Here is a 12,712-nt window from a genome sequence, read left to right as displayed (position 1 = left end):
GCTACCAACCCACATTAGACTGTTTGTGGTGGAGTCTCAGACCAACAATCCCTTCAGGACTGAAAGGGTAAAATGCCCTTTCTATCAGAAATCAAAGCTGTTAATGCAAAGGGCAATCTGTCACGACAGAGCCTGTTCCTGCACCACCTTGCCTTTCTATGCTCCGGAGAATGCCATACCATGCAGATAATTCACAAGTCTTGATCTATCTAAAATATAAAAGTTCCCTTGGGATCCGATCGGTGAGGTTTTATTACCTCTTTCGAGGGGTGAGGAGGAGCCAACAACTATAAGGGCGGTAAGATTGCCCAATGTGAAACAAACACTCATTTCAGCAAGACCATCCTGATCCTTAACATCAGTTTATCTGGGTAAGATGGTGGTGATTGACAGCAGCACAACTAGAGCTTGGTAGCTCCCTAACACAACAAGCTAAAGCAATCGTAACAAGAAAAACTGTTTGGAGAGTAAGAAGTTGCAGTGAGCAGTCGTATATACGTTTCAAGGGATAAACATAATGAAAGTTGCAACCAAATTGAGAACTCACTGTGGCATTACAAACTGTTTGGGATGTAGCATGTTTCAAATCCTTAATAAAATGCATCACAAGTGATTTAAACAAGGATTTTTTTTTCGCCAAGCACAAACCGGTCGAAAGGACTGAAAATAACCCTTTTAGAGTGCCCACTACAAAAAAACCTTGTTAGGCCAAGGACAAAACAAATCGATCTGACAACATGGTTTGTAAGGGGTCTGTGTTGCAGACTATGCACAAGGCAACAAACCAGTCTCAGCATCAGGCAAAGATGCACACCTGGACGCAAGGATAACATACACAACCTTCAGTGGCAAAACATACGTTATGAACTGCTGCGGCTGAATCTTTACACCTTGAGGTGAGGATTGTGCACGTTCCGGTCCACAATCCTGTCCTTTGTTTTTGCAACAGAAGACCTTCTCTCAGCGGTCGCCTGATCAGATGGCAAATGCTCATGCCCAGAAGACCCTGGTACCACACTCTACTGACCCAATCTGGAACCATTAGGATGCCTTGGGTCCAGTCGTGCCTGATCCTCTTCAGAACACAAGGAAGGAGAGGCAGCGGTGGAAAGCCGTATAAGGGTCCCAAAATGCACAGTAGCCTGAATGAGCCTCCTAGAGCGAGCATTCATTGGAACTCCAACATACATGCGACAGTGGTGAAAAGATCCAGCAAGATTTCTCCACATTGTCAGAAGATATTCTGCACCACTTCAGGGTGTAACTGCCATTCGTGATTTGTCAGTCAATGCGTTTGAGATACTCCTTCCTGGTGCTTAAAAGTCCTGCCAGGTGATTTACAATGAAGGAAATGCCCTGATGCTCAAATCAACTCCAGAGGAGCACTGCCTCGTGGTAGGCACAGGGCCCAAGACCACACTATGCCATGCATGTTGCAGTACAACAAAGGGATGGTGTTCCCATGATCATCTGTACCAGCCTTCACTTGAAAGACAACAGGAAGGCTTTTAATGGCAAGCTAAAGGCCTGCAGCTCCTTTAGATGTATGTGGATCCTGGTTTCCGTCACAGACCAGAGTCCTCTTGCCTCCCCCTACTCACAGAACTGCCCCAGCCCATCAGGGGTGCATCCGTCACATCCATCAACTATGGAAGGGAGAGGGCCACGCTGAAGGTCGTCTCGCAGCCACGACAGCAAATTTCGTGCAGTCCCCTTTGAAACCTAGATTCAGTTGGACTAGGTTCCTTGTTCCCGGGCCAACTAACACTTCAGATCCCAGTGCAGGGCCCACATATGCCACCTGAAGTGGACAGGCAGAATGCATGACAAGCAGAAGCCTCAGAGCTGCTCTTACTGTGATCCAATACAATGGATCATAGAAGCTGACATTTTGGGATCATAGAAAGCTCGAAACTCGTAACGAACGAAAGGCCCTAACATGCACTTTGTCCAGAGCAGCTTCTATAAAAAGAAGCTTCTGCTAAGGAATCATGTACATCTCAGGCTTGTGGATTGAGACTCCAATGATGTCAGGATGTTTGAAGTCTGAAGGTGGCCCATAATTGAATTTGCCAAGTCCGCTTTCAACTGCCTTTCGAGGTAAGGGAAACCTGGTATCACCAAACTTCTAAGATGTGCAATAACCATCACTTTTGTGAACACCCGAGGGAGGCTCGTAATGCCTAATGGGAGCACAGTATGTAGTCTTGGTGGGACTGCAGGACAGTCACATAAAAGTACGCATCCTGCTAGTCCAAGTCGACCCTCCAGCCACCTGGACGCAGGGCAAAAATAAATTGGGCCAAAGACAGGATTTTGAATGTGTCCATTCAGAAGGCGGAGATACAAAATAGGTTGAAGGCTTTCACTGCTCTTCGAACCTCATCCCTGCATCGGAGCTGGCACCATCTTGATGGCCCATTTGGCCCACAAAAAGCCGGTCTGAAGTATGAGGAAGTTGAGGTGGGTTGGAAAAGAATGGTTGGACATATCATGCAGGACACTTTTGGAGGACCCATCTGTCAAATGTAATGACAGGCCACCATGAAACAAAAAGTCTGATCCGGCCTGCAAGCAAGTGGCTGTGTGCCGTTAAAGGCAAACTAAAAGTGGATTGAAGAATGATGCCCAATGGTCAGAAGAGTGAGTGGAACGCTGTCCCTGGTGACCTGTCCAATGTCTGCCTGATCTCTGTCTTAGGCTCCGAAAGGACTAGAGTGACTGCTGCTTAAAAGGGACAAACTGCTGAGGATATTCCCAGGCAGTGAAAGATAGAAACATGCTGTGACTCTGATTTCTTTAAAGTGCTTGACAATGGAATCAGCTGTTGTGTCAAAGAGGTATGGCCAATCAAAAGGCATTAGAGACGCCTGAACGTACCAAGAAAAAACAGTGGATCATATTCAAGCATAGTGGCGTAGCACTACACTAGTGGCCAATACAAGCTCTAAGCAGTTAGTTGTATATAGGCCAGCTCTAATGATGCATTTTGCTGAATCCTATCCATTATGAATGCTTTGGGCCAAAGAGGTCAAACTCTTCCAGGACCACCACCATGCTCTCTTAACCAGGTCTTAAAGGGAGTGCCTACAGCAGCCCAACAGACAAGCTGCATTGGCAGATGCCAATGCCAAGCTGGCAATGGAAGGAGAAAAAAAAGCTTTCCGTATTACTCAAACCGTTTCAATTCTCTCTTTGGAGAGGTCATAGGAAATACATTATAGTTGACTTTTCTGGTGGATTCTCGAACCACAAAACTCTAATTAGTCTGATGCTCTGTTAGAAAGTCCTTGTTACCCGGCCCCTGTCTATGTTGCCTGGTGACCTACCTGTTTACTGGTGGGCAAGTAAAGAGAATCAGTCAGGACATTGTTAAATTGAACTAAGGGTTCAGATAAAGCTGGACCCCGGTGCAAAACTCCTGTAGAACAAGTTACTTAACTTCTGTAAGAGACATTTATTAGTTATGGATTCCTTACCTTAGAATTACCCCCAGGCGTCAGACTGGATCCGGAGAATTTTTCTTCAGCAGTACACCTGCACGTCGGTAGGTAGAGTCTGTCGACTTCACGTTCATCGTTTGCGAAGGAATGCCTTCAGTGTAAGACAAATCGCCAGCACTCCAGAAGGATGATATGGAGCCCGAACTCCGCCAGAGACCAGAGGCCTCCTCTAATCTCCGCCTGCCCCATGTGGCCACCCCACCCCAGAAGTGATGCATCTGTCACCACAGTGAAGTCTGGATGGGGAAGGGAGACGGATCTGCCGTTGACCCAATCCTGGTTTGTTAGCCACCACTGCAGTTGGTTTGCAGTGCCCTCGAGATCTGGACGCAATAGGAAAGATTCCCCTGATGTTGTTCCCAATGGAACTTCAGGTCCCACTCCAGAGCCCGCATATGCCACCTGGCCTAGTCCACCAGCAGGATGCAGGAGGCCATTAGTCGAGATAGGGGACGACTGGAACCCCTGATCTGCGCAGATGAGCTGCGACCACCGCCATCACTTTAGTGAACACCCGAGGGGCGCTGGTAAGGCCAAAGAGGAGCACGGTGAACTGAAAATGCTCATGGCCCACCGTGAACCGTAGGTAACGCCGGTGGGCAGGCAGGACGGGGATGTGAAAACAGGCATGCTGCAAGTACAACACTACCATTCAGTTTCCAGGGTCAAGGGCAGACAGGACCTGAGCCAATGTCAACATTTTGAACTTCTCCTTCTGGAGGAAGCGGTTGATGTCGCTAAGATCCAAGATAGGACGCAGGCCTTTCTCCTTCTTGGCTACCAGAAAGTAGTGGGAGTAACAACCATGACCTACTTCTGGCACAGGGACTCGCTTGATGGCTCCTTTGGCCAAGAGAGCCGCAACTTCCTGACAGAGAAGGGCCCAGTGATCCTCTGACATGCGATGGAAAGCGAGTGACATGGAGGGATGGTTAGTCTCGAAGGGGAGGGAGTAGCCCCTTCAGACTATCTGCAAAATCCACCTGTCCAACGTGATGTTTAGCCAATGGGGGAGGTGTTGGCAAATCCTGTCGCCCACTGGTGGCCCTGAAAAGCCAGACTAGGAGGGTTTGGAGGCTGCTGCATCAGGGGCGCTGGTGGACTGGCCCGTCCGCTATGCCCCAGACCCACGAAGCTGGGTCCCACGTCCCCGGCCGCGCAGAGGCTGGGTAGCTTGCACAGGCCTGTGGCTCTGGGCAGAACGTGGTGGGGCACCCCTTCCGTAGCCATGAAAGGGGCGAAAAGCAGACTGCACGGGGTGAGAGGTGGTAGCGAGGCCCAAGGATCTGGCCGTTGACCTGGAATTCTTAAAGCGCTCGAGCGCGTTGTCCACTTTGTCGCCAAACAAGCGACGGCCATCAAAGAGCATGTCCAAAAGAGTTGATTGGACATCACCCGAAAAGCCACTGGACCTCAGCCAGGCATAGCGTCTAAGGGCTACTGACATTGAAATCATCCTGCCTAGCGAGTCGGCTGTGTCAAGCCCACGTCATATAGAGAACTTTGCTGCATCTCTACCCTCAGCAACTGCACGGGAGAGCACGGCCCGGGCCTCCTCCGGGCACTGTGGTGGCCTGCGCGACTGTCCCCCACACAGAGTGGGTGTAACGGCCCAAGAGACATGCGGAGTTCACCGACCACAGTCCTAAGCTGGCAGAAGAAAAACATCTTCCCAAGGTGATCCAGCTTCTTGGATTACCTATCAGATGGAGCAGTAGGGAATGCGCCCTTGGAAGTTGAAGCTTGGACCATCAAGCTCTTGGGGGTAGGGTGTTGGGAGAGGAAAATGGGGTTGGCCGGGGCCTGGCAGTGACATCAGGCAATCATCCTATCCACAGGGGGCCCTGTGCTGGGCTTGGTCCAAGTGCCCAGAAGCATGTCCATGAGCGCCTCATTGAATAGCAGCAGGGGCTCCGAAGAGGCCGATGCCGATTGACGCACCTCGATCAGGAGATTAGTCCTGACCGCCACAATAGGAAGCTCAAGGTTTTGCAAATGGTTTTGCCCATGAGCCCAACAGGGTGACCGTGAGGGCCTCAATAAATGGCAGTAGAAGCACTGTTGGGGCCTGGACTGATTGAAGTACCTCAGTTAAGACATTAGATATCACCTTCTTTGTGGGTAGCTGTAGGTATGACTCTTCTACCACCCTGCCTGTAAGGACTATAGAGGAGGCACTTTCTCTTGTAGCAGGACTGGGGAAGATTGGGGAGTGGCACAAGGACACTGTTTTGAGAAACATCCAGACTACTGGCTTCTTGGATTTCCTCATACCAGTTTTACTCTTCATGTTGTACAAGTTACTTACCTTCAGTAACGATGTATCTGGTAGAGACGATTCTAGCCGCAGATTCCTTAACGTAGAATTATCCCCAGGCGTGAAACTGGACCCGGAAAACTTTCTTGCCCAGCATCTCTGCGCGCCGGGGGGCGGAACCACACGAGCACCCAGACGTCCTCCGCGGGCGTGACGTCAGCGAGATCACATAAGCCCCACCCCGGCACGCTGAAGTCAGTTTGCTTCGGAGCCATCACAACAAAACTGAGAGCATGGGAACAGTGTGTAAAAAAAACAGAGAAACAAAAGGTGAGAAACATCACCAGGTGGCACCAATAGGCCACAACAGCAGGCCAGAGCAGGAAAAGAGCAGAGCACCACTCTGAGGAACAACTGTACAAGCCAAGGCAAAAGCACCAAGTGGCAGTAAAGCACCGAAGGCCAGAGCAGCGAAGCCATAGCAAGAAAAGCGCAAAGCACCACTCCGTGGAACCACCTTGCAAGCCAAGGCGAGAGGCATCCCGGAGGCACAAGCATGTGAAAGCGCCGTGACAGAAAGAGAAAGGGTCTGCAACCACAAAGGGAAGGGCCACAAGCCCGGAACAGAGGAGCAACAGCAATCCACCCCCAGACTACACTGCCAAGGATGGCCATAACCCCTGAAAGGAGTAGGAGGGACAGGTAAAGAACCCCCAACAAAGAAGACCAGGTAAACTCTAACAACAGAGGGAAAGAGCAAAAGGAGGCCCTCATGCTGGAGACAAACCAGCTGGAGGGATGTCTGACCGGAAGAAAACGAAGAGGACACCCACAGAAGACAAGCCACCCAGAGGAAGGCGACTGTAGAAACCCAAGCAGAGGGTCCTTGCAGAACGGGGAGGAAGGGCGGGTCATGAAGGAATCTGCGGCTAGAATCATCTCTATCAGATACAACGTTACCGAAGGTAAGTAACTCGTACATCTGATAGAGACTACTAGCCGCAGATTCCTTAACGTAGAATAGATACCCTAGCCATAAGGGAGGAGGGCCTGCGAGAGAGCCTCCCCACCAGGAGAGAAACAGGGCTCCAGCAGGGGACATGTCACAGGGCCAAGAAGGGAAAGGCCAGGATATCCTAAGCCCAACCAAGGGAGAACTGCTCAAGACCCCGCAGGGGCAGACAGCGCCCGAAAAGCCTCAAGTAACACAAGGACCACTCCAAACCCTAGGGAGAAGAGGTAGAAACGGAGGCAGGGCCCACCTGAAGGAACACATACACAGTGATAGAAAGAGCTGTAAACACCCCCAGCCGCAAACAGCGGACAAGGCAGGGACGGCTGCACTGCCAAAAGTGAAGACGGAAGAAGAAAGGCACAAGAGAATACATCAAAGGCCACAACGGCGTAGGAGAACAAACGGGCGTGCACTGGCATGCACAGCCAGCAACAGACAACCCATGGAACGGTGCACCCAGGACAAGTTAGATGCCAGCCGAAGGCAGAGGCCAGGAAGGACCAAGAAGGGCCAGGAAACGCCCCAAGTGAGGGGCCGGCACACACTGACCCACGAACGAAGGAACAAAAAAGAAATAAAGGACGGGGGGGTGGACCAAGCTGTCCACACAAACACAAAAACCAGGGAAACCAGTCGTGCCCCCCCCCCCCCCCCCCCCCCCACCAGCAGCCAACAGCACCAAAGTCCTAACAAAAGGACCTGAAGGTACATCAACCACACACAACACACAACTGGGGCTACCTGCTACAAGGCCCCAGGAAACAACGGAAGAACACCTCCCAAAACACAGACAGACTTACAGGTCATTGAGGAGGAGGAGGAGGAGGAGAAGGAGGACGAAGCCCCGCAAGAAAGAAACCACCGAATGGCAGAATCCGCAGGGGCGTGGAACAAAAGAGTGCCATCAAAGGGAAGGTCCACCAGCCGTTCCCTAACGTTCTCCGGGAACACAATATCCCGTAGCCAGGCATGTCAGCGAAGGGCCAACGAAGAAGCCATGGTACGACCAAGAACCTCCGAAATGTCCAGAGCAGAGCGAAGAATAAATGCCACCAGCTCCCGGCCATCCAACACATGGTGCCTTAGATCAACACAGGCACCCTCCTGAGAAGTGGCAGACATAAGGGACTCTGCCGAATGCCACAAGCAAGAAGTGGCCCTAGCCATACACAAAGAGTGCTAAGGGCCCGCAAAGCAGCACTGGTGGAGGCGAAGATATTGCGACCCCAGGAATCTAACCAGCGGGCCTCCCGTGACGGGGGAGACAACACCGATGGCAGGGAGGGAAAGGCAGTCTGTAAAAGAGGGCCCCTGGTATAGGGGTGGAAGGAAAGACGGACTGGATCATGCGGCGCAGGACGGTGGCGGCGCAGAAGCTGCTGGGGCACCTGGTCCCCCGTGGCGGGCCGCCCCCAAAAGAGAAGTGTGGAGTGACGCCTCAAAGGGAAGAAGCAGCTCCTGACCACCAGAACCCTGATGGAGGACCTCCAGAAGATGGCCGGTGGGGAAATGGGCAGCTGGATCGCCCATGCACAAGATTCCCGCAGCCGCGGAAGCAGCCCGAGCACGGGCAGCACTCACCTCCGTAGGGCCCCGCAGCAGGGAAAGCAGTTCTTCTATTGGCAACGGCTGCAAGCTAAGGCGGCCGTCCCCCAGTCCAACCGGAGGAAGGAAAGGCCAAGCCGGGAAAGGGGGAATGGGGACCGAGGAATGGGGAACCTGAGGCGCCTCCGGCGAAGACTGCGGGCGCCGCGACGGTGAAGAGCTGTCCTTAGAAGACGTCGGGGAAAAAGCCACGACGCGGCGACCCGTCTCCGGAGAATATGAAACCAACAACAGCCGAACCTTTGGAGAAGAGGGGGCATACGAAGACGAATCAACGACCCGACGCCGGCCCAGCGTCGTACAGTCTGCGACCGGAGTCAGGTCAACGTCGACCAGCGCCGAAGGAGACGCCGGAACGACCCCCGCCACAACACGCGGCGCAGGAGACCGAGGCTGGGTCGGAGAAGGGGCAGCTAAGGAACGGCACCGAAAAGGCATCGACTCGACCTCCGACGAGGCAGCCGCCTGCGTGGAGGGACGAGGGGGGCCTGGGGACATGCCCCGACCCCTAGCCGGCCACTGCGGCGCCACCAGCCCCGGGATGGGGTGAGGATCTGTCGCCAACATCTGGCGCACGCAAGACGAGCACGTCTTGAAGTCCGAAGGGATTTGCACATTGTTCTCAAGAAAAACGCTCAAAAGCGGAAAAAGAAGGCCTGAAACCGGACAGGAACACGATCCGGATCCACGTTGCACGCGGAAAAGAAAACTGACGTCAGCGTGCCGGGGTGGGGCTTATGTGACCTTGCTGACATCACGCCCGCGGAGGACGTCGGGGCGGAGTCACGTGGTACTGCCCCCCGGCGCGCAGAGATGCTGGGCAAGAAAGTTTTCCGGGTCCAGTCTCACGCCTGGGGATAATTCTACGTTAAGGAATCTGCAACTAGTAGTCTCTATCAGATATGTGATATAATCATCCCTTTCATCATAATTGTCCCTGTCTTAGTCAGTACCGAAACGAGTGTGTAAGGTTTGAGCCCTATCACGTGGTAAAGGATAAGTGTTCGAATTGGAGTGATTACCTGTTGGCTGCGTGCCTTTTGGAGTCAGGCACGGCCTCAGTCCAGGTTGTGGTGGATACTACTCGAGTCAGAGAGCACAATGGGCTGTAAATCCTCCTTCAGCAGCTGCGGCTTTGGTATCAGTATTGATGCAAGATGGAACCGGAACAGGAAGTGGATGCAGAACCAAAATTAGCACTGATGCGGATTCAACTGTCGCAAAAGGTGCAGAGGGCCGACCACTGGCAGAAGTCGGACAGGAGGCCCCTGCAGATCCTTGGGCCCTGAAAGCGCATCAGAGGGAAACGGTAAAGTGCCAAATATTCACAGCATGGCTTGCCTAATGGCCTCTACATGCGGCAACGTCACCAATGGACCTGGGAACTCAGGGTATGGCGGGACTAGACTCTGAACCGACTGGAGATTGGGAGGGAGACAAGCTGATGCCCTTGTTTTCCCCTCTAGAGTCAGAGTGATGGGAAGGGGGCAGATTCCCACTTCGACAAATTATATTTTCTCTGGACTTACCCAAAGATTTCGACTGCGACAAAGATCTGCCGCAGTGGGAACAGGACCCGGTCACAGGGTGAAGGCTTCTTCTGCTTGGCGATGTAAAGTTTAACGGTGCAGGCACAAATCGCCTTTTGATCATTCTAAGCAGTCATCACAGACCCTGGAGACGTGCAACAAAGACGCACTTAGTGGGTGTCTGTCACATGCATTTGTTTGTGTCACTCCCTTCAAGGTTTGAATCTTGTTTTAGGAAGTGAAATTTACACTTACACACTGGGAAATTTTAGATGAGAAATAGGTTGCAAAAACCAAGGAAAAGTTCCAGATCTGCGTCTGAATATGTGGAAAGAAAGAAACTGACGTAAGCACATACAGATGGCGCTGAAACGTGGCTCCGCTTATCCCTTTTGGATCCAGTGTAACGTCTGGGGAATATTCAGAAGGTGAGGAATCTGCTGCTAAACGCATTTGTCAGAAAAATAGTTAACTAGGGAGGCTTACAAAGATGAAAGATAACAGCTTAGGATATCAAAGGGAAGATTTGTAATGACTCAATGAAAAATCCAATGAAAGAAAGGTAAAATACCCTGCATCCACAGTGAGAGGATGGAAGAGTGCAAAAACTGCAGGTGCTAGTATGAAGCAGATCATTCACATTAATGTATTTGCTATCAAGCGAGTATTTTCTCAGTGGGGATTATGCACTTGATTTATGCAAATTAAATCAAAGTTTACAGAAGGTGGGGACCTCTTTCCATGAAGCCCAGTGCATAAAGTTAACAAAAGAAATGCAATTTACCTATGAAAATTGCATGCAGCAACAGATGCAGGTATCCTCCCCATTCTACCTTCACACCATGGTCTATTATCAAGTCCGTCAGAAGAATAACTGCTATGTTGCACCTGAAAAGAAACAAAAAACAGTATTACATTTTTTAAGACTTAACACCCACATTTTACCATTGTCAGTCCTCCTTCGGAGATATCAAGTTCAGGGGATATTGTGCCCCAACCATGGTGGTTGAAATGGTTTGCCTCTGGTATACTGCGCTCTGTTTAACTACAGATCTGCAAAGTGGGCCAAGTACAACCCTTTCCGGATTCAGCTTTAAGGGTCGCAAGGACAAGCAGCACTAGGCTTCTCAGGGAGGTTGCGTGGGGAGCACAAGCTCATAACTGAACAAATAAGAGACACTATAAGTTAAAATGACCAGCCCACTGCTCATCTTTTGAGGAACAGTATTTTTTAATCTCACAGCAGTACTAAAAACGACACAATTCAATCCAGTATACAGGGTACTGATCCTGGTCATGATTCTCCCTTCTGGCGCAACATTAATTGATGGTCTCTCATGCTACATCCCATTCAGGTGACTTGACAAGCTTGCTCACCCGAAAGTATTCAAAAACATGGTGGATGTAATGCTTGAATTAATCTCAACCACTGGTAATTGATCGGTGTCACATCCCAATCCATCGTTCTTTCACACACCGTCTCACCTCAGTTTGTACTCCGCTATTCGCAAATCAGTCTTGACCCTGCTCCAATGGGAACAGTCCAGCCCGAACTGCCAGTCCAGGACCTCCCTGAACCTGTACACAAGAAACTCAGCACTGATATTTAGGGCTCATCAGCCAGGAATAGCCTGGTTCCAGTGACACAATGTGCACGGGCCCAAGCCTGGCCATACCCGTCCGACTTGGTGCGACACACTAAAATATACAAAAAGTGATTTATTAGTCTCATCCACTGGTAATTACTCTGACTGCATCACAGTCCATTGTGTTTTTGAATTGTTATTTTGATAATCACCAAGCTTGCCCACTCAGCAACTATGGAAGACGCATGTATCAGATTTATTGGCAGATTTTGGTGCCCCAACAAGTCAAATATGCAGTCAGTTTATGAGTATCACTTTTTCTTAACCGTTGTGGTGTGGTGGGTAGGAACTTAGTGTGAGTCTCTCTAGCTCGACTAGCGCGGATCCGGCTCGCCTTTTCCATGATTTCTAGAGGCCCACTGAAGTTGAAGGAAGTACACGGAAGTTGTATAGAAGATCAGTTCCTTTGGCATGTCTCATCACAAGCAGAAAGTTTGAGTTCAGTTAAGTGACAATCAGCATCCCTAGCACAGCAGAATTCTTGGCTGCTCTGGCCTTGCGCCTTGCCCAGCTGTTGAGATGGATGCAGACCTGCTTGGGCTGCTGAAGATAGGACAAGCCCAACAGGCTTACAGGATCACTAAGGCTGTAGCAGCCCTAACTGATACATTCACAAAGGCAATTGCAATCAAAATGCAGCCCCCCACTGGGATGACCCTCCCAGATGCAGCCCTGATCAAGCAGACAATAACCAAGGCAGCTGAAGTCACTTAGGATTTGCTAGGGTCCTACCAGGAACATTTACGAAAAGGAGGGACCCTATGCAGGTTGCGCCAGGCTTTGTTCTAAGGCAGTAGGCTTTCTCTGGGTGTCCCTCAGTCCGGGGACACACCGGACTTCTCCGTCTGGATAGTCTCTCCTCATGTAGTGCCAGCCAAACTCCTTCCCTCTCATCCAGCAGGGTTCAAGGCATCCAGCAAACCCTCATCTTCTACAGCAGAAAGTGCAAATTGCAGGTCATGTCCTCTCATCTCTGCAGGACTGGATGTTATGCAGGCACCAGCCCTGGTCCGACAGCTGTCCTTCAAGTGCCATTGAAGAGCAAAGAGGAAGAATGATAACCATAAAATGATATATTTTATCCACTTCTGGACTGTCCTGTAATACAGACGGTTTCTAAAGTATTAAGCAGGATATTGTGGTCAACTTTATCAAAG

General features: G+C 50.8%; 1 protein-coding gene across 19 annotated transcripts in view; it reads right to left on the bottom strand.

Moving 5' to 3' along the window:
- FRYL (FRY like transcription coactivator) overlaps nt 1-12,712 on the bottom strand; it is a 2,516,714-nt gene that overhangs the window by 809,981 nt on the left and 1,694,021 nt on the right. For all 19 annotated transcript variants that reach the window (XM_085642132.1, XM_085642134.1, XM_085642126.1 and 16 more), the window contains one exon: nt 10,694-10,797. In XM_085642132.1, the coding sequence (XP_085498258.1) occupies nt 10,694-10,797 (104 nt within the window). The remainder of the gene's footprint in view (nt 1-10,693; nt 10,798-12,712) is intronic.

Source organism: Triturus cristatus, chromosome 2_2 (assembly GCF_964204655.1).
Source record: "Triturus cristatus chromosome 2_2, aTriCri1.1, whole genome shotgun sequence".
NCBI lineage: Eukaryota > Metazoa > Chordata > Amphibia > Caudata > Salamandridae > Triturus > Triturus cristatus.
Note: the sequence above shows the minus strand (reverse complement) of the source record. Positions and strands in the feature narration are given on the sequence as shown.